Source organism: Telmatherina bonti (genome assembly GCF_933228915.1).
Source record: "Telmatherina bonti genome assembly, chromosome: 8".
NCBI lineage: Eukaryota > Metazoa > Chordata > Actinopteri > Atheriniformes > Telmatherinidae > Telmatherina > Telmatherina bonti.
This window is the reverse complement of record NC_136626.1, coordinates 29970734-29989829: the sequence shown is the minus strand read 5'-3', so window position 1 is coordinate 29989829 and position 19096 is coordinate 29970734. Positions and strand designations below refer to the sequence as shown.

At 38.6% G+C, this 19096-nt stretch overlaps 2 protein-coding genes across 2 annotated transcripts; one reads left to right on the top strand and one right to left on the bottom strand.

The window, feature by feature from the left end:
* Positions 1–330: 330 nt before the first annotated feature.
* dhcr24 (24-dehydrocholesterol reductase) lies at positions 331–11529 on the bottom strand (the record flags this gene model as incomplete). The annotated part of the gene is made up of 9 exons (XM_079244872.1): positions 331–484; positions 566–744; positions 831–1028; positions 2896–3039; positions 3123–3386; positions 4877–4995; positions 5475–5580; positions 9611–9766; positions 11299–11529. The coding sequence occupies 9 exons, from the start codon at positions 11527–11529 to the stop codon at positions 331–333; spliced, it is 1551 nt and encodes a 516-aa protein (XP_079100998.1).
* Positions 11530–14217: 2688 nt separating this feature from the next.
* Positions 14218–17031, top strand: LOC306759952 (uncharacterized protein; the record flags this gene model as incomplete). Its single annotated transcript, XM_079245699.1, has 2 exons — positions 14218–14525; positions 16794–17031. 2 exons carry the CDS (start codon positions 14218–14220, stop codon positions 17029–17031), a joined length of 546 nt encoding a protein of 181 aa, XP_079101825.1.
* Between the last annotated feature and the right edge of the window lie 2065 nt (positions 17032–19096).

Below are 19096 nucleotides of genomic sequence, written 5' to 3'. Positions count from 1 at the left end.
ATGTGCAGCTGACAAGCCTGCAGCAACTGTGGGATGCTATCGTGTCAATATGGAGCAAAATCGCTGAGGAATGTTTTTAACATGTTTTTTAATCTACGCCATGAAGAATTAAGGCAGTTCTGAAATGAAAAGGGTGTCCATCTTACAGCTCTTAAGCAAACAATAAGATAAAACTTAAAAAAGAAACAGAATAAAGACATTTAGTTTGAGTCAAGAGGCCCCTAAAATCAGAAGACTATGTTTTAGTAAAAGCATTTTCAATTTAGCAGCTGTAATGAGTATCACACAGCACCTTAGTGTTACCATGATATGGGGAAACAGAAAAGAGGGTCAATGTCGGGCGGATTTACAGATTTTGTCATAAACTTCAGGAAAGGCCTCCTTACAACCCAACTCCTCTCTCAGTCTGTGGTACAGCTGTCCATCAAACATCTCCCAAAACTCCTCCCGGTCCATGTACACATCTGCATACAGCATCTGGAAACTGTATATTGGTCACAGAACATGTAAATCTCACGAGAAATTATGTAAATATGTCACATAAACTTAAAAAGCTAAAACCTACCCATGAACACTTCTGACAAACTTCTCCAGCTGGCGTGTTGATGCTCTAGCTTCAAAATGTTTGACTTTAGGCTCCCCGTAAGCTCCAATATCCACATAGAGCTCCTCCTGTTGACTTTTGGGGTGAACCATCCCTCGGCCTGGTGGCAGCAGAAACGGGCACAGCCACAGAGGGTAAACCTGAAGGAACATTTGATAAACTTAAAGGAGGCCTAGTTTATATTTAAATAGTGCATGTTGCATGCTAGCCTGCATTAAAGCCTCACCTGGATGTCTTGGTGAAAGCGTGTGATGGCAGCCTGCAGACTCTTCATGGGTATCAACATATCCTGGACCACGTGGTGCTGTTCATAGAGACGTCTGATGGTTTCCCCTTGGGTGAGCTTCAGCAGAGAAATTTTAGGAGGTACCATCCACCCCAAAACCCAACGGAAGACAGGATTGTTGCCGAATGGAATAATATCCTACAAAAAGAGTTGTAAATGTAAATAAAGACACTAAAAAAAGACAAACCTACATCCATCTTTGTTTAAAGTTACACATTTTAACCAAAGAAGCCTGACAAACCCCTCATGGATTTATTTTGTTATCCTCCTATAGAAGAAGAGGATCTATAAATATGACATTATAACTCAGTCGTCATCCCATCAGTTCTGGAGATTTGTAAAGTCCGCCATCTGTAATTGATTGCTTTTTAAAACATGTTAATTTAGTTTTTGCACATTTGGATCTTATCACGAGATGTTTAAGTCGCTGTGGGTCTTTTCAGCAAGACTGATACTTGTTTGGACCACTTATGAGAACAAGCAGGAATGTTGACAGGTAAGTTTAGATTTCTATAGTTTTCCCTGTTAGTCCTGCTTTGGCCTCAGCTGGCCACTGCAGCCTAGCATGCCCTCTGACCTGCCGGACAATTATCAAAGTCAAAGGACCAGTAAATAAGCCTTTGAGTGACGATGCTCAAAATGCTGCTGGCTAAAAAGAGAAGGAACTTGTCGCCTCACCAACATGCCTGATAGTTAAACGAGCATAATGGTTGAGACAGTTTCAGTCATGTTGATGTACTTCCTCAAAATTCCCTTTTCAATATCTTCAAATTAACCGGATCCACTTGTTGTCGTTTAGTATGTTTGGATAAGATATTATGGCTAACAGAGTCTAATCATATGCCACCACAATCATAAGAAGAGTGTCAGGGTGATTGTCTTCACAAAACCCAGTTAGCAAACAGGTTTGGGACTAATCTGAGCTACTTGTGGCACGTTGCAATTGTTGTGTAGGCCATTTTGGTCCAAATGCGAGGAGCCAACCTGGACATTAGTCTACAGCCATGTATTGTGGGCTACATGTGACTGAGTTTTGGCAGCATAACTGCATAACTGCATCACATGCAGGTAAAATAAAGGCCAAATAAAACTGCAGACGTGGGTCATATTTGGGCTGAACATTTTTTTATTTGGAAAACTTGCAAACTTCTCATTTCACCCAAATAAGTTGTACAGCCCCACTCAGAAAAAGGTCAGAATTGGTCCCTACACTGCTCAACATGGAGCATTTACTTAATTTACTACTTCTTCAGGCATAATGTAAATTTAGAGAAGTTGTGTAAGGAAATCCACTTAATCAAATTAGTAAAAAAAAAAAAAAAAACATATGATGAAATTGGATGACAATTTTAAGCTAATATAAAATAATTTTTATTTTTGTCACTTAATATTAAAGATAACTTTTCCAGCTCCTCTTTACTTCCACCAGAGGGCAATCTCATCCTGCCAAACTATCTTAACGCCGCCACATCCAACACATTGTTGTTGCTTATCACAAACTATTCGCCCCATTTCTGTCCATCTCTTGCCTGCAATGTGAAAAAAGACAAAGTCCTTTAAAAAGAACAGATCAGTTGAAAGCTCGGAGGACTCTCGTCTAGGTACCCGACAAACCAGTACCATGCATAATTTATCACACCATTTACTGCTGCAGAAATCAGGGATGCCAGACTCTTCTCACTAATGGATAATGCTTCATGTGTGTGTGTCAATTCGTGTGTGTGAGAGAGAGAGAGCTGGAACATTAGAGTTGGAGCCAACAAGAGAGAAATGACAAAGCAAGTTGGTAAGATGATGATGAGCTTTTTCTGGCAGTCCCTGGTGTAATCCTCAAACTCAAGGACACACAATGCCTGTGTGTGCGTGTGTGTGTGTGTAGGCATTTTGGAATGACTGTATCAGCTAATAAGAAAGAGACTACCATTCATGCGCCCAAAGTTCTTAGTCCAACAGGTTTAAATGATGATCTAAAGTTACAAAAGGTATAAAACAGGTACGTGATTACCTGAATCTCCCAGAAGATGCTGCGCGTGTGTCTGTGATAGTACTGTCTCAGAGGGATGTATTCAGTTCCAGTGTAATCTCCTTTCAGGTAGCCCTCCACGTGTTTGAAGAACCAGGGTTTGAAGTGGAGGCCGATTCTGTTAATCTAGTACGCAAGAGGAAAAGGCCATCTGAGGCGTGATAAAACATGGGATGATGGCTCCACATCTACATTCACCAACATCATACCTTGTCCGGCTCTGCGTGGTCAGTCATGGTTCCCGTCATAATGACAGCAGAATCCAGACTATACTGGATACCCTCAACGAATGTGTTCTGCTTGTTCTCAGATGCTTCAGTGAAACGTTTACAGATGTTTTCCAGTCCTCTGACCGGCTCATAGCGCAGCTTCACCCAAGCTTTAGCTGGGACTATCTTAATCTCAGCTGCAACCAGAAATCCCAGAGTTCCACAGGACCAGGGGACAGCATGGAACAGATCTGAGTTCTCCTCCTGTTTATACAAGAAAAAACTGCATACAGATCTTTGGTGTTGATAAAAAAAAAGAAAAGTTTGTTTCTTAATTTCTGAAATGGAAAAATCTCACAACACGGACATATATATTTTCTCCTAAGAAGATCTCTCACTGATTGAAATAGTGTGACAATTACATTATACACTAGCAGAAACAAAGACAGTAAGAGACTAAACGTAAAAAGAAAAAAAGATGAGTTTAATGGAGCACAGAACTAACATTTTATATTTGAATTTTGCTATATTTAAATTGTGAATTGAGCTTCTGCTACCATCTAAGAATAAAAGATGAAGCTGCTCTGCATCTACTGCAAGATAACAGGGAACAAAATGCAGTTCAGTCTTATGTGTGACTGTATTTGCTGCCCAAAATGTGGAAACAAACCATTAAAAAATGGCACAAGAGGTTTCAGGAGGTGAGTTAACCTTGTCACACTCATTTTTGTTCATTTCCAAAAACAGCATTTCCTTATCTTATTCAAACCAAATAAATAAAGAAGCATTTTAGCTCTTTCTTTCTCCTGGTAACTAAATAACTACTGATATGTTTTGCTTATCATTCAATGTAAAAACATATTTCAAACTTCCCTCATTTGAGGTGTATTAAATGCAAACCAATCACAGAGATAACTGAGAATTAATCCAACTTTTTAAAATTTCTATTATTAAAATCTATTATTTGTAATGATACAACCATATTGTTGACAATTTTTTTAGAGACCAGTCCATCCAGTCCAACCAGTCCTAATCCCAAGAGGAGGGCTAAGACAGAAACTGAGCAGAGGGTCAACTGAGCATAAATCAATCATATCTTTTTTTGTCTCCACATTTGCAACTGAGAGGGGGGGTGGTGTTTCAGAAACCAGAAATTAAACAAAGAATGCACTAAATCTTTGCTGAGTTGGAAAATACCTAAATTATCTTTAAAAAGAGGAAAGGAGATGACTGTAAATCTAGCAGTGACAGAATTGACTTTTGACCTTTAGCATTTCCTTCTCTATGTGTATTGTTTGTTCCAAACGTGTCTTGGAAATTATTATGAAGCAAATAAAAAGTTTGGGGGGGGGAGGGATTTTGTTAAATGATGCTGTAGTTGTGAAAACTAAGATTTTTCAAATCTCCAAACTGGGTTAATCTGGTTTTAAGAGCTTCACTTTCATACAATTATAGTCAGACGCACATGTTTATGTGTATTTAAAACTAATTTTGGTCTGACACAATGATTCTTTTATTTCTAGTGTCAAGTAATTTTATTATCCTTCATTTGTTTATCCCATTTTTCAAAACTGGATGTCCATTTGATTGTGATGTTTCTAATCAAAGAATGAGGAGTTGTTGATGAACACATGGTTGTTATGACACTGCTTGCATTCAGGACTCAATATGAGAAGATGCTTGATCTGATCTGACTTTGCAGGGGAATATGATGAAGAAAAAGGGCAAATACATGAAATACATTAAATTCTTACCTTTGTGCAGCGCACTAAACTACCATCAGCAAGAACAAGCTCATATGCAACACAGATGTGCTGAAACAGCCCATAGATATGGGAGGAAGACTCAATGCCTGTACCCATCACCAGCCCACCTGAGAGAGGAGAGAAGAAAAGGTGCTAAGCTGTAATTTCATTTCTACCTCGGCGAGAACAATAACAAGCAAACACATGAGCAGACAGAAGCCTTCCCCTGCTGTGAGAGTGTTGATCTGTGCCTGCATAGCCATCAGGATAAATGAATGAACCGCAGCCTGATGGGAAAACATTAGAATGTTGATGCGTTGTTTATGGCATCAGGAAATCCATTATGAAACATGATCTACGGGTGCTTCCAACACTGCAGCCATTTCCTCCTAGTTTCATCTTTGGAGCTACGACGTCGGTCTTTCTAATCCAATTAAAGGAGTGTCTGAGGCTCTAAGCAGGATGCAGCGATTGATGAAGGAGATGCCCATCTACCTCACTAAACAATGAGCTGTGGAAATCACCAGTGCATCTTTCCAATTGTAGAAACACTACACACTACTGCTTTGTTTTCCCACGAAAATGATACATGACCCAAACAACGTACCCACGGTGAGGTCATCCAGCTCCGGCAGCACCGGTAGCGTCCAGCCAATAGAGTTAAGGAGAGCGGTCACCTGTCCCATGTTGGCCAGTGGCTCGACTCTCACCACCTATAAGACAAAACACCTTGTAAGTAATAAAATGTAACCTTACAAACACAAACACTTTGATCCATTTTCCATGAAGTCTGTCTAATCTTACTCTAACCTTCTTCCCACTGTCTCATGTCCACAAGTCCTGAGGTTGTTGGTCTCACAGTCATGATGCTGTTATTTTACAGGAGGAAGTTTAAAAGGTCCAAAGCTTGAAGGTTTAATGGACAGTGGGTTTTTTTTATAACCACGTATATCAACATCATGGTGGAGGCAGAGGAGGCTGGCTGTAGCTTAGGAGGAAGAGCAGTCTTGCGGCTGGATCGATCGATTCCTGAATTTCCATGACTATAGTGTCCTTACTAGGCAAGATACTGAACCCTACGTTATCCCCTGATGCATCAGGATATAAGAGTGTGATTGATAAAAGTGGTCAGCATACAATTAGAAAAGTGCTGATTTAATTAATAGTTTTGACCAAAGTGGTGGACCCACACATCAACAGTAACACACTTAGGATTCTTATACACCAAGCAGACCTTCAGCTGGTGTAGTGCATTAATGAAAAGTTTCCTGTCTTCTATGTTGTCATAGGGCTGTTAAACGTCTCCAATAAAATCCCCTCATCCTAAAGCAGTGGAAAAGTGCCATTATTTTTGTAGCAACCTTCCAAGGCCGAGTTAACCCCCGAACCAGATAAGAACTCAGGAAGTCCTTATCTGAGGAGGTCCATCCACACATCTCCAAAACAGAGCTCAATGAAAGCCTGATCTGAAAAATCAGATCCATCTTAATCCGGGTAGACAGACCTCCACTTTAAACCAGGAACTCTGCTGGTTTTATCTTGTTCCTGGTAGGAAATGTCTACACAGACAGACTGTGGCACCCTTTTGAAGTTGGACCCTAGTAAGAGCCTGTTGTCCATCACCCCAGGAGGTCCCTTTGTATCCACAGCACACAAAGACCTAATTCCAGAGCAGAACCTTTAAGCTCTGAATTCTAAACTGTATAAAATACTGGATGTATCCTCAGCACACCTGGATAAATGGACTCTTCTTCCTTTCTCAATTAATCCAAGACTTTAACCATTTTTCAGATGTGAAAAAAAGCAGACACCCTCGAACAGGTTGAGATAGGCATTTCAGGCTGATTAAATACACCGTGATTAACATTATATGCTGTTGTTATTAACGACTCTGACTTAAAGTAAGAACTTGTTGTGTGGAAATGATTTCTTGACCCACCAGGTCCGTGGAAAGTGAAAATCATTGATGAAGTGTATTGAAATGTCTTAAAATGTCTTGATGAAATGTCTTGAACCTGTTAACAAACCTTTTCCCCTTTTGACAGCAGCAAAACTGTTTTAAGGTTCATGTTTATAAGGATCATTCATACTTCTCATCTACAAATGGATTTTATAGACATGTTTTGAGGTTGGAAAAATGTTAAGTTTAATTCCCCAAGAACTTAGTATTTTGACCAAACCTTCAGACCCTATGTCCTGAGCCCTGCGCTCTGATTGGATAATCTAAAGTCCGCAAATTTAACTGCGGGTCTTCCTGGAACTCGCTCTCTTTTGTCTCTTCCTCTCTTATCTTCTTTTGTCTTTTTTTCTGCTCTTGTTTTTTCTCTCTCGTTTTCTTTGTTTCTCTCGTTTTTTTTCGTTTTCGTTTGATGTTTGCGTTAGTCGTGTTTTTGTCCGTCTGGCGTCGTGTTCGTTTTTATTAAGTAAGCTCACTCGCTCGACTGCTTAATACCAGAAAACTCATCCAATTCTGGCTGAATAATTTTTGCTTCTGACACAATATCGAAGCTGCTCTCCCGGCCCACAAAGACTGTGACCAGTAACGCATGGACGACCCGAACGTTACTGCTCCAGCTGATCCCAGGCCTCTGCCGGCTCCCGTGACCCGTGGATTCTAATCAGAGTTGGGTCCAGCTTCAGACATCAAACCAGGCGGTTCCAGGCGAGCTCCTGACTTCTGTGGAGGTCCCCTCTGGACAAGTATCAGGATGACCATTGAATCCTTGCCCACTGGACCCAAAGTTCAGGTTCTCGACCACCAAGGCGCTGAAGTAAGACCGACCAATTATTCCACTGTCTCCGATCCAGCTGGTGTCTTAGCAGAAGCTGCCCTTTTTAAATCCATTCCCCGGTATCAGCCTGATAGTGTACCCTGACATAGTTAGTTAACTTCATTAGACTTGTATTCTTTCCAACCTTCCTAGTTGTGTAAGTTATGTAAGTTGCTTACATAACTACCTTTAATAATTTTATTTTACATTTTTGTTGTTGGCTTGGCTCGAGCTTCCATACTCTCCCTCTCTCTCATCTTGGCTAATTCAGTATTTGATGCTTGCTGACGCTATTTCTAGTTTACATTATTAATTTAATTTGTGCCTGATGATTTTAACCGGTGTGGTTTTTAATAAAGTGTGTTATATTTTAAGAAGTCGTGGTAGCGTGATCGATCTTTAAGGAAGTGATTTGTTCCTTCTGACGAGAACTTGCAGTAAGCGTATTTTGAGACTGATGGTTATCTGTTATTAGACAAATATCATTGTCATATTACGGTATTCCCTGCCTGACCGTATAACAAATTTAGGGCTGGGTGGTGCCCCGAGATCGTCCGCTTGTCTAAGGACACAGCGAATTAATAATTAAAACACCCACTGTCGCTCTGACATTGGATCACAGGTTAACGTTAATGATAATACGCTACATTTTACACCTTAATGCAGTTTTGTTTTCCCATTGCTATCATATTTTTCTAAATTGTCTTTGAGGGTGTATTCACATCAGAAGTCCACTAGAATCGGTCCGACTGAGGACTTGGTTCCGTTGGGGGGCCGAGACTGTGTTCACACTGCAACTTCTCAACCGAATGGGATCTTTAAAAAAAAAAACACGTTTCACTCTCTATCAGAGGCAAAAAATAAAACAGAGCTGTATCACATCATAGCGGGTTGGTTGTTTAGATTTCTATCAGAACTTTGACCCAATTCTTCTATGTTTCCCTGTGAACTATTTCTTCCATCCTGAGCCGTCTATTACGCCACACGTGCATGTTTCGCTTGCCATGGTGTAAAGATTGTGCAATGAACCCACAATATACTTTGTTTTGCAGTTCACTTACTGTATTTGGTTTGCTTGAAATAGACAAAGACCTGCTATAAATATAATATGATAGAAAGATAAGATAAGATAAGATAAGATAAGATATATTAGGGGTGGGAAAATCAAATCGTAAAAATTGAAATCGGGATTTCTTTGCTTCACAATTTTAAACTCGATCTTTTTTTGTTAAAAATCAATTTCTTTTTTTAAAATAAAAATAATTCATTACAAAATTTTTGTCATTTTTATTGTTTTCTTTGACCTTTTTACAAGTCTTTTTGGACATTATAGGAGCAGAATGATAGTCTGGCTACTGCATTGTTATTTTCCTAATTGAAATCAAGGAAAATGACGAGCAAAAAACAGGTCGGCCTTTTTCACAAGGGACTTTAACATGGCTCTGTTTTGGAGCCCCGAGCAGTTGACCTGCAATTGTTGGCACTTCCGCATAGGCTTCACTTTTATTTTTCCCTAGTGAAGGTTTTTGCTTGGTTCCAATATATAATCAAGAAAAACCAATGTAAAAAAAAAAAAAAAAATAGGTGAAAGCCTCTTAGGCTACACATTCATATCCAAATTTTGAACTATATGCACTCAAAGAAAACAAACTTCCAACTGAGTGCTTGTCAATTTTTTATGTCACTGATTGTTTGCTTATTTTCATTACAAGCTCTAATGTCAAAATTATCATTAACTCCCTATAGTAAGGAATCCTTAAAAATAATCCTGGATCTGGGTGGTTATTCTGATAACCCCTCAAATTTAATCACTTGTTCAGTGTTTGATATCTGAGATTTTCTGAAAATTTAATCAAAATCTGTCAATACCCTTTTGAGTCATGCTGGTAACAGACAGACAAACCAATGTTACCAAATACATGACTTCTTCCTTGACAGGAGTAATAACAAGATTCTTAAATTAGCTCCTTACCTGTCGTTCTGTGTCAACCTCCAGAATGTCCATCATATTGATCATGATGTTCTTGTGGGTTTTCTTGTATTTGCCCACTCTGAGAGACACAGTGAGCCAGCCAGGTCGACCTGTACACATGTATGTCTTACCACCCTCCTTCTTCCACTCACGTACCTGAAAAAGAAAAAGAAGTTATCAAATAAAGAACAGATTAAAATGAATTAAGGCAGATTATAATGAATTAAAGATTCACTGTAAAAGCTACTATTTTTAAGTAAATGATTTTAAATTGCAAATATGCTTTTCTGGAATTAAAATTTGGGTTAAAATAGGACTTTCTAAAGTTCAAACTGAGCTACAGAATGAAGGAAAAAAATTGATTTTTAGTAACTTTGAACGCAGCATGGTTGTTGGTCTGAGGATTTTAAAAAACTCTGATCTACTGGGATTTTTACACAAAACCATCTCTAGGGTTTACAGGGAATGGTCTGAAGAAGAAAAATAATCCAAGGAGCAGCAGTTGCCTGGACCAGTATGTCTTGAGTATGCCTGCGGTGGACTACAACCAAGGTGTAGGGAATATAATCTCTCAACATGTCCAACCATGAAGCAGATGTGCTACAGACCACATCAGGCACCAATCCTGTCAGCTAAGGCCAGGAAACGGAGGGTACAATTTACATAAACTCAACAGACAAAACTGCACAGTAGAAGAAGTAAAACAGTTCCCCGGTCCTATGAGTCTCAGTTTCACCTGCAATATTTGAAGGTAGGATCACAATTTGATGGAAAGAGCATTAAAAAAAATTAATCCATCCAGCTTTGTATCAATGATTCAGGCTGCTGGTGGTGTAATGATGCATTTTCTTTGCCCACTTTATGCCTCTTAGTTTCAACATCACATGGTTTAACCACCACAGTCTACCTGAGTATTGTTGCTGACCATGTCTATGACCACAGTTTGGCATTTTCTGATGGAAACTTCCAGCAGGATGGTGCACCACGTCACAAAGCTCAAGTCATCTCCAACTGCATTGTTAAACATAACTTTGAGTTCACCGTTTTCCAATGGCTTCCAAAGTCACCAGATCTCAATAGAAGCTTTAGGATGTGGTGGAATGGGTCATTTTCATCATGGATGTGCAGCTGACACATCTGCAGCAACTGTGCGATGCCTCCTGTCATTATGAAACAAAATCTGTGAGGAATGTTTCCAAAACCTTGTTGAATCTCTGCCATCCAGGCTGATCTGAAGGCTGGTCCAACCCGATACCAGTAAGGTGTACGTAATAAAGTGGCCATCAAGAGCAAAAGTTTGTAAATAAATGACTGTTAAAGATGAAGACAATATGCAGTTACCTCAGAGTTTAAAACTTTACAAAGTTGCTTTCATCCAGAGACTTTACACTCAATAAAATATCATTAGACTAAATGACTGAAACAGAAGAAACCAATACAGCTTTGTCAACAGTTAAATCTTGACTTTATAAACACAGTCTGTGGTCCAGTAATGAGCTGTCATCTGAATTAAAAGCTCTGATGTGCATTTCGTAAAAGAAAGAAAACAAAAGACCTTTTAAGGTTTGAAATGTCACAAGTGGAGGTGTACTATGTTGCATGTTCACCTTCCTAAAGAGTTAATTTTTTAAGAAATCCTCACACACGTGCGGATCATTGATGCATGCATGCAATGACAGTTTGCTTACCTGTCGTTGAATGTCTCGCACGCGCTGGTCGTGCAGTTTGGGCGCAGAGCTCATCTTAAAAATGAGCCACGCTCTCACATAATAATACACATCGAATATGACGGACAATGGCAGCAGGAATAAACACACAAATATCCACCGCTGATGAACGATCACGTAATCTAGACCTTTGACTTTGATCCACAGCAGGAAAATAAGAACCAAAACTCCTAAATACACCAGCGGATCCATCGTGTCCACAGAGTTCGGGATGAAGTCGGCAGTTTCTGAAGTGAAGGTATCAGCCTCACTTTTCAGATAAAGCCGCTAACTTCTGTATCGATTAAACAAAAAAAGAAGAAAAACTCGATTTCTGATCACCCTTTTACTGCGATAGGTGAGCAGCAGTGTGTGGTTTGGATGCTCCTCCTCTACTTCAAGCTGATTGGTCAACTTTACAAAAGAGGTGGAGTCATTTTACAAAGCAGCGATCTGATTGGTCATTCAACTGAGTGCAAGAAAATGCAAGGAGAGGCCATGTTAATCTAATGACCAATCATAAAGCACACACTGTGTCAGACCACGCACCGTGTCCTCATTCAGTGAGCTCTTTGTTTAAAGTTTTATCTAGAAACGTTTAAATTCGAAAGGTAGTCATACGATTTCTTGAATTTTGCATTAAAACATGCTTTTCTTTTAGATTTTTAGGAATATTAGTGCACAGAGATGAAATTACTCTCATCACATCATTACTTATAGTCAAAGCTGTTCACATATGTGTTAATGGCAAAAAAATACCTCACTTAAATGCATTATTAAATAAATGTGTTATAAAAAAAAATAAAGTATGCCTGATTATCAGTATGTGAGTGGGGGATTCAGAGTAAATTCTTATGACATGGTTATTTGCATGGCTGCCTATTTGGGAGACATTTACTTAATCAGTTAATCATTTGATAATCATTTTAAATTAACTATTAAATTAATTAAATGATGAAAAAACAGTTTTGTTTTGTTTTTCACACCAAAAAGCTCCAGGACCGCAGCCTTCAAGGACTGGCTGGACACCCCTGGTATAAGATCTATTTTTTGCGTTACTATGATGATTGATGATCTCAGAGACCACTTTAAAATGCTAAATGGTTTACAAGACGCCTGCATGGAGAATTCCATAGAGCGTTGGTTAGTCAGGAGCAAAATGAAATGAAGGAAGCAGCTTAAGAACAGTAAGCAGCACAACTGAACTAACACACACTTTAGGCTGATATCATCAGCAAATGTCTCAGAGTGATTAGGATGAATTTGGTACAATGGAAATTATTTAATATGATAAAATCATCAGTGTCACGGTAATTAACTAGTAATGTGTCGTTATGTATTTAATACTTGGAATCAATGGATTCCTTGTCATCTCAAGATTGTGAAGATACTGTTATTATGGCATCTGAAAAGCTGAATGCAACAAACCTAAAAAAAACAAAAAAAAACAACAAAAAAAAACATTGTGGAAATAGCAAATGATCCACCTTATAAGATAGCTAAAATAAAAAATAAAAAAGAAGAAAATGAATCAGTTTTAATGGTACAACGTCTAAAATATGCTGACATGTGCTAGTAAGGATGGACACAGAAAATATTTAAAATACCAAGGCTGGTGCCTGTCAGAGGCCACAATTCCTCCAGGCATTTAGTTATTTTAGTAAAGTGGTTAAATATCAAAAATAGCTGGTTAAAAATTGTTATGATACATATGATACAAATATGATACATTTTTTTTTGTCATTGATGTTTGATTTTGCTCCTCGCTGCACCTTTAAGGGATTACTGAATAATCAATAAGATACAGTCTCATTATGAACCACTGATGGTTCCTTTGAGAGTGATTTAATGACATATAAAAACCTTTTGATCTTAAAAAGAAGCTGTCTTATTATTCATCTTTCTCAGAATGACCTGAACCTACCAACTGGTATGAAATGACAGAGGAAAACCTTAAAAAACTGGAGAAAAACCAGAGAAAACAAAAAATTGTTGTTTACTTTTAATAATTTTTCTTTTCAAAGCAGATGACTACTTAAGTTATAATAATAATAATAATAATTTCCTTATTTCCTTTAAACCCAGAACAATGTTGGACTCATGTATGCCACCCTTCTCCTAGAACCCCTGGCTTGCCCCCTGTCAAACTGTTTCAAGCCCACCATTGTTTGAAATGTTTTCCCTTATTTTGAAATTATATACTGAACTTAAATTAGGGCAAATATTTAAGTGATAATTTGCAAATCGTAAATTGAGTGGCTGCATTTTTATAAATAATTTAGATTAACGTGTGATGGGAGGTTGACATAAACTGGTGCAGGCATAAATTCGAAGTCCAGCATGCCCACTTATGTTTGGGGAAATTGCTTTGACACACACTCATTCACTCTTTCTCTCTTACACTCACACACACACACACAAACACACATGCAGAGACTAGAGTGATACCCGTTAGACACATTAGATGGAGGGAGGGTGGGGCGCCAGTAAAGATTTCTTAATGGGCTCTGCTGTCCTTTCGTCCATCTGCCTTGAAGATAAACACAGATACTCATCACAAGCCAGATGCGCATCACAGATTTGACCCTTTTATTTATCTTTGTTTCCCAGCAAATGATCAGTTTTGGCATTTTTCCTCTGGACGTGGCACTTCAGACATGGACTAAACTATCAAGAGTAATTTAATACTCCTAGAGATGGAAATGACAGGAGGCAAACAGTAAGACTGAAGAGGATTCTCTGTCCTGGGATTTCTCCAACTGAAATTAAACATTTGGATTTCTGGTTTTTGTCAGAGCACATGGGGAATGCGCTCCATGTTACTGTTTACGTGTGAATGACACAATCCAGCCATCAGAGTCGAACAGTAACCTCAGAAATAGTTGGCAGTCTCAGAGGAGGATGCCTTCCCTGCACCATGGAGCAATCTTCGTCGGAGCCTTCCTCATTGTGGCAGGGGGCTCCACTGCCTTTCTCCAGCACCGCCTGCAGGCTTTCTCCCTCTGCTGTGTGGTGCTCGGGGTGGTCATGCTTATCCTCGGGTTATTTTGGGCTATGAATAGCAAAAGTGCAGCAAACTACGACCACCAGGAGTTTGACCCAGACTGCCCCCATTATCCCTACAACGACTACACCAACTATCCAAATAATCCCATCTTCTCCCCATCAGGACGCCACTTCCCAGAGTCCCAGTCAGTGTTTCTGCCCAGGTGGGTGAAAAAAAAGATGTGCTGTAGATGTCAGTCAAGTTTTACAGTTGTCTGCTTTACCATGCATAATTTTTTTGTCTTGTTGACAGTAAACCAGGAAATAGGATTATTTTTTATAGGCTTTTCTAAACTAAAAAGCCTTTAGTTAATAATGCAGATATCTAGTACTGTATGCATTACATTTTGGCCATTTCATTGTTCTTACAATGTAGCCCTTTTTCATTTTTTACAAAGTCATATATCCGCTTGATGACGTAATGAAATATCTCTTCCTGACGTTCTGCAACTCAATAGTGTAATTTTTACGAGTTAATCAGAATAAATTACAAAAATAACAAATAACATGAGTTGAGTTATGCGGGAATCAAATCCAGACTAATATTGGATCACCTTATGCAGCATCTTTTCATTAATTGGCACATATTGTCTGATGCATTCAGTTCTTTTATGGAGCATGAATCTGTATGTGACATTGCGATTTTTTTAACACTGATTATTACAAATGGACGCTCTATGTACTCTAACAGAAAGGCCAATAATCTGTTAATACTTTCTTATCTTAATGTGACCACCTTACAAAGCAGCTTTGAAACATGAAATGCTCTATAACAAACACTTGAGGAAAAGCTGTGAGACAAACTAGATCCATTTAAGCCAGGGGTGGGCAACTCCGGTCCTCGAAGGCCACAGTCCTGCAAGTGTTAGGAGTTTCCTTGCTGCAACACACCTGCAGACCTGTGTAGAGCTTAACATCAAACTTTGCACAAGTCTGTTAATTACCTGTTGATTTGAGTCAGGTGTGTTGCAGCAGGGAAACTTGTAACTCTTTCAGGACTGCCGTCCTCAACAACCGAAGTTGCTCACCCTCTGATTTATTTTATGTAAATGTATTAAGCATGTTTAAATGTGCAGCTTGTAACCATAAGAATCTATTTTAAAAAATCCTAGACCTAGGTAGTAATCCAGATCACCCCAAAATCTAATCACATGTTTCTTATTCCATTTATGATACACCTGCAAATCTTTATTAAAATCTGTCTGTACCGTTTGAATTATTTTGCGAACAGACAGACAAACCAAAGGCACAGAAAACATTAGCGAAGGTAATTAAAAACTGTTTGTTAAAACAAATGCAATAATTTTTTTTCTTGTAGAATGAGACATTTATATCTTCTCACTGTTAGTCCATAGAAACTGTGGCACAAGTGTGGCAGCCAAGTTGTGCTGCCATTTTTACTGTGGTGTCTCTGAATGGACAAACAACTTTTTGAGAGCTGCTTTGTTTAATAAATACTTGAGCACCATATCTGATAAGGAAAGGGTTCCAACATCTAAGCCCATTGGATCCATACGCAAACAAAGGATGTTTATGTCTGCTAGAATTTTAGCATCAAGGGCCTGTCTGTTTACAAATATGCTTGGTATTTGAAGTCATTTCTATTGCCATCTTAACCTTTGGATTCTTATATGCTGTACCTTGAAGTGTTAATTGTCATATTGTGTGACATTAGCAGGTTCTAGTCAGATTATCCATCTATAAACTAAGCTGAGCAAGGTAAAGCGAAGTTGAACTAAGTTTAGCAAAGTAATGCTGAGCTAAACTAAGCTAAGCTAAGCTAAGCTAAACTAAGCTATGCTATGCTATGCTATGCTATGCTGAGGTAAACTAAACAAAAAAACATAAAGCTAAGTGAAGCTATGGTAAGCTAAGCTAAGCTACACGTTAGTACAGACGTGACATAATTCTTATGTCTGTGTGCTAAAACTCAAATGAAAAAAAATCTCAGTTCTAGCAGTTTTCTGCAAGGAAATGGATTTCTGTTGCATAAATTTCGAAACTAGTTCTTTTGTATTTCTTCATGGAAACGCTAAAAACGCTGTATGGGGAAATTGTTATGTTAATACAGTGGTTCACTTTAAATCAGGACTTTAAGTGAACTACAGATGATTGCTTGTTGGTAACAGTCCAGTATGAAAAGTCATCAAATACAAAAAACAAAACACGAAAAAGAGAAAAGACTACTGAAACAGGTATACATAACTCATGACTATATATAAGTAAAACCTTTATACATTTCAACTCGGTTAGAATGTCGCTATGTATAAACTTTTATATTCATAATTAACAGGAAGTGGGATCCCTGACACAGTATGATTTAATTTGCCTTATAGTGTCTGGATCCAATGCCTCAGCACTGTACTGTACATATTCATAAAGGTCTTGACATGACAGTTCTCCTGTTGTTTTCCACTGTTTTTTGAGTGTAGGACGGTGGACCGTCATAGGCATGGTACTCGTGGGGAAGATTTTGACTATCCACCTATGGAATGTGGTGGTTTTAGTCCAACGCCTCACCCTCCACCCTGGCTGGATCCCCCACCTCCCTATGAGGTTGCCATCAAGACCACATGCAGCTCTACACACTTGAGGCGTGCATACTCTGACACACACCTTGCATCAGAGCCCTTGTTTGGACAGTCAAGAGAGATAAGCTTTGAGGTGTGATTCTGGATGATGATGACATCGTGCCTTGTCTATACGTCAATGGGTACAAGATAGTAGCTATCAACTTTATGTTATCTTTCATTATGAAGCATGCTTCTGTCTTGGTTCCAGCATGTATACCCAATATTTCGAGAAATTTCAGGCCAGGTATTATTGAACTTTTAAATATGTGGCCTCCAACAATTTTACTGTGTTAAGACATCTTTTGAAATTAAGGTTAGTCTTTAATCAGGATGATGAAGAAATGGTTATTAAGGGAGGAGTTTACTTTTTTTGGTCTGTAAAATCCACCTAATTTGACACATAGATGTGATATATGTAAGGATTAAATGACGAGGAGCCGTGGATTAGACGCTACGCGCTGTGGCGTTCTGGACTCCACGATCTGATGCATAGATCCAAGTTGTTTAATCCGCTTATACCATGGTCCCACATAGTCCACATTTTGTAACAATTTTTTTTCCTTTTTACAACACTTGCTAAATATGCTAAAGTTTCTAACTATGTTATGTTTGCCTCAATGTACTTTGCACCACACAACTTTTTGATCTGGAACATGACGTGACATTGCAGTGGAGTTTCACTTCACCCTAAAAACTGACTGTTTCGAACATGCAGCATCATTGATTCAGCAAAGAAACACAAGAAGATTATAAGAGAGAAAGAAAATAAACATGATTCATTGGAAATTTGTCTTTTGCTGGCTGGAGAGAGCTGACAGAACGGGTAGGATGCAAGATGGATGCTGAATTAGTTGTGTGTGATGGGAAATATAGCCAAGGTTCTGTAGTGTGTCTTTAAAAGCTAGGCTTGTGACATTTATTTGGAGCTTCATTTAAAGAACATAACATAAAAAAATAAACAAACAAACAAAAAAAACAAACAGGATTTGGAAGCTACAATTTTCTTCATTTCATGGGGAGGTTGGACAGATACTCTCTGCTGTCTGGGATATCCTGGGATTCTCGTTTTTGCCGCCTGCTGAAAAGTGCAGTTTTCACTTGGAATTACAAACTTGAAATCCTGAACAGACACTTGCTTGTTTTTCCAGTTTGTGTGGTGCACATGTACTCCTCAACTGAAAGCAAGGGAACAATGACTCATCTGGCCATACAAGTTTTTTCCGCTGCTCCATACTGTTGATCACCACAGCTTATACTAGCAACACCGCTTGAGCCTTTGGTATTATCACTTGACCAATTGTAACCACAAAATGTGTTTCAAAAACCCCTTTACTGTTTTTGATTTTCACACATTTTACTAAGTTTGTCTTTACCTTCTTTTAAGATCTCTTAGTTAAAAAGCTACATGATAATCAACTTCCAGAGGCCTTAAACTTGCTTCTCTTTAAGCAGGAGGCCTTCAGGTGCAGCTTGGAATCTAAAGCTGTCAGAATTCAGGGAGAGATCAAACCAAATGCTTTCTTTGTGTAACTTGTTGTTATTTTGTTTACTTAAATGGAAAAGAAAAGAAGGGAGATTCTCTGTCGCAGATGGTTTAATAATAAACTGATGGAGTAATCATGGTTTGCTGAAGTATGTCTGTAGCCTTCACATGGATGATTAATTGTGCGTCTAATTGCCATCACACTTATGTAGAACTCACTATTTGGGGTGAGGGGGGTGCTGTTCTGCACTCTTCTGGTCTTTTACAACAAAAGCAAAATTAATTCTTGCTGGTATCAGTCAAAGTATTACAGATGATCCAACAACTTGTTTTGCATTGCCTCTCTGCAGATGTATGCACATTTAACAGAACAAAGATGTTAGAAAGGAGAACGTTCTGCCAGTTTCTGTGAGAGTATATTAAACTAAAAAAAAAAAAAAAAAAACAGGGATTATTATCAGTATTTTATATCAGATTATATCGTAAAAACTGGAAAAAAACGTAACAAGTTTTGTACTAAATATTTCAATTTGACAAATACTCAAATCATGTAGGATCATGACCTGATTATGAATCAGTGGGTCATGAAGTGGAAAAGCCTCTTCTTAAAACGACTGAGACAACCCGGCTAAGGGGACGGACAACCACATGACACACAGTTTGTGATTGTTTTCTGTAA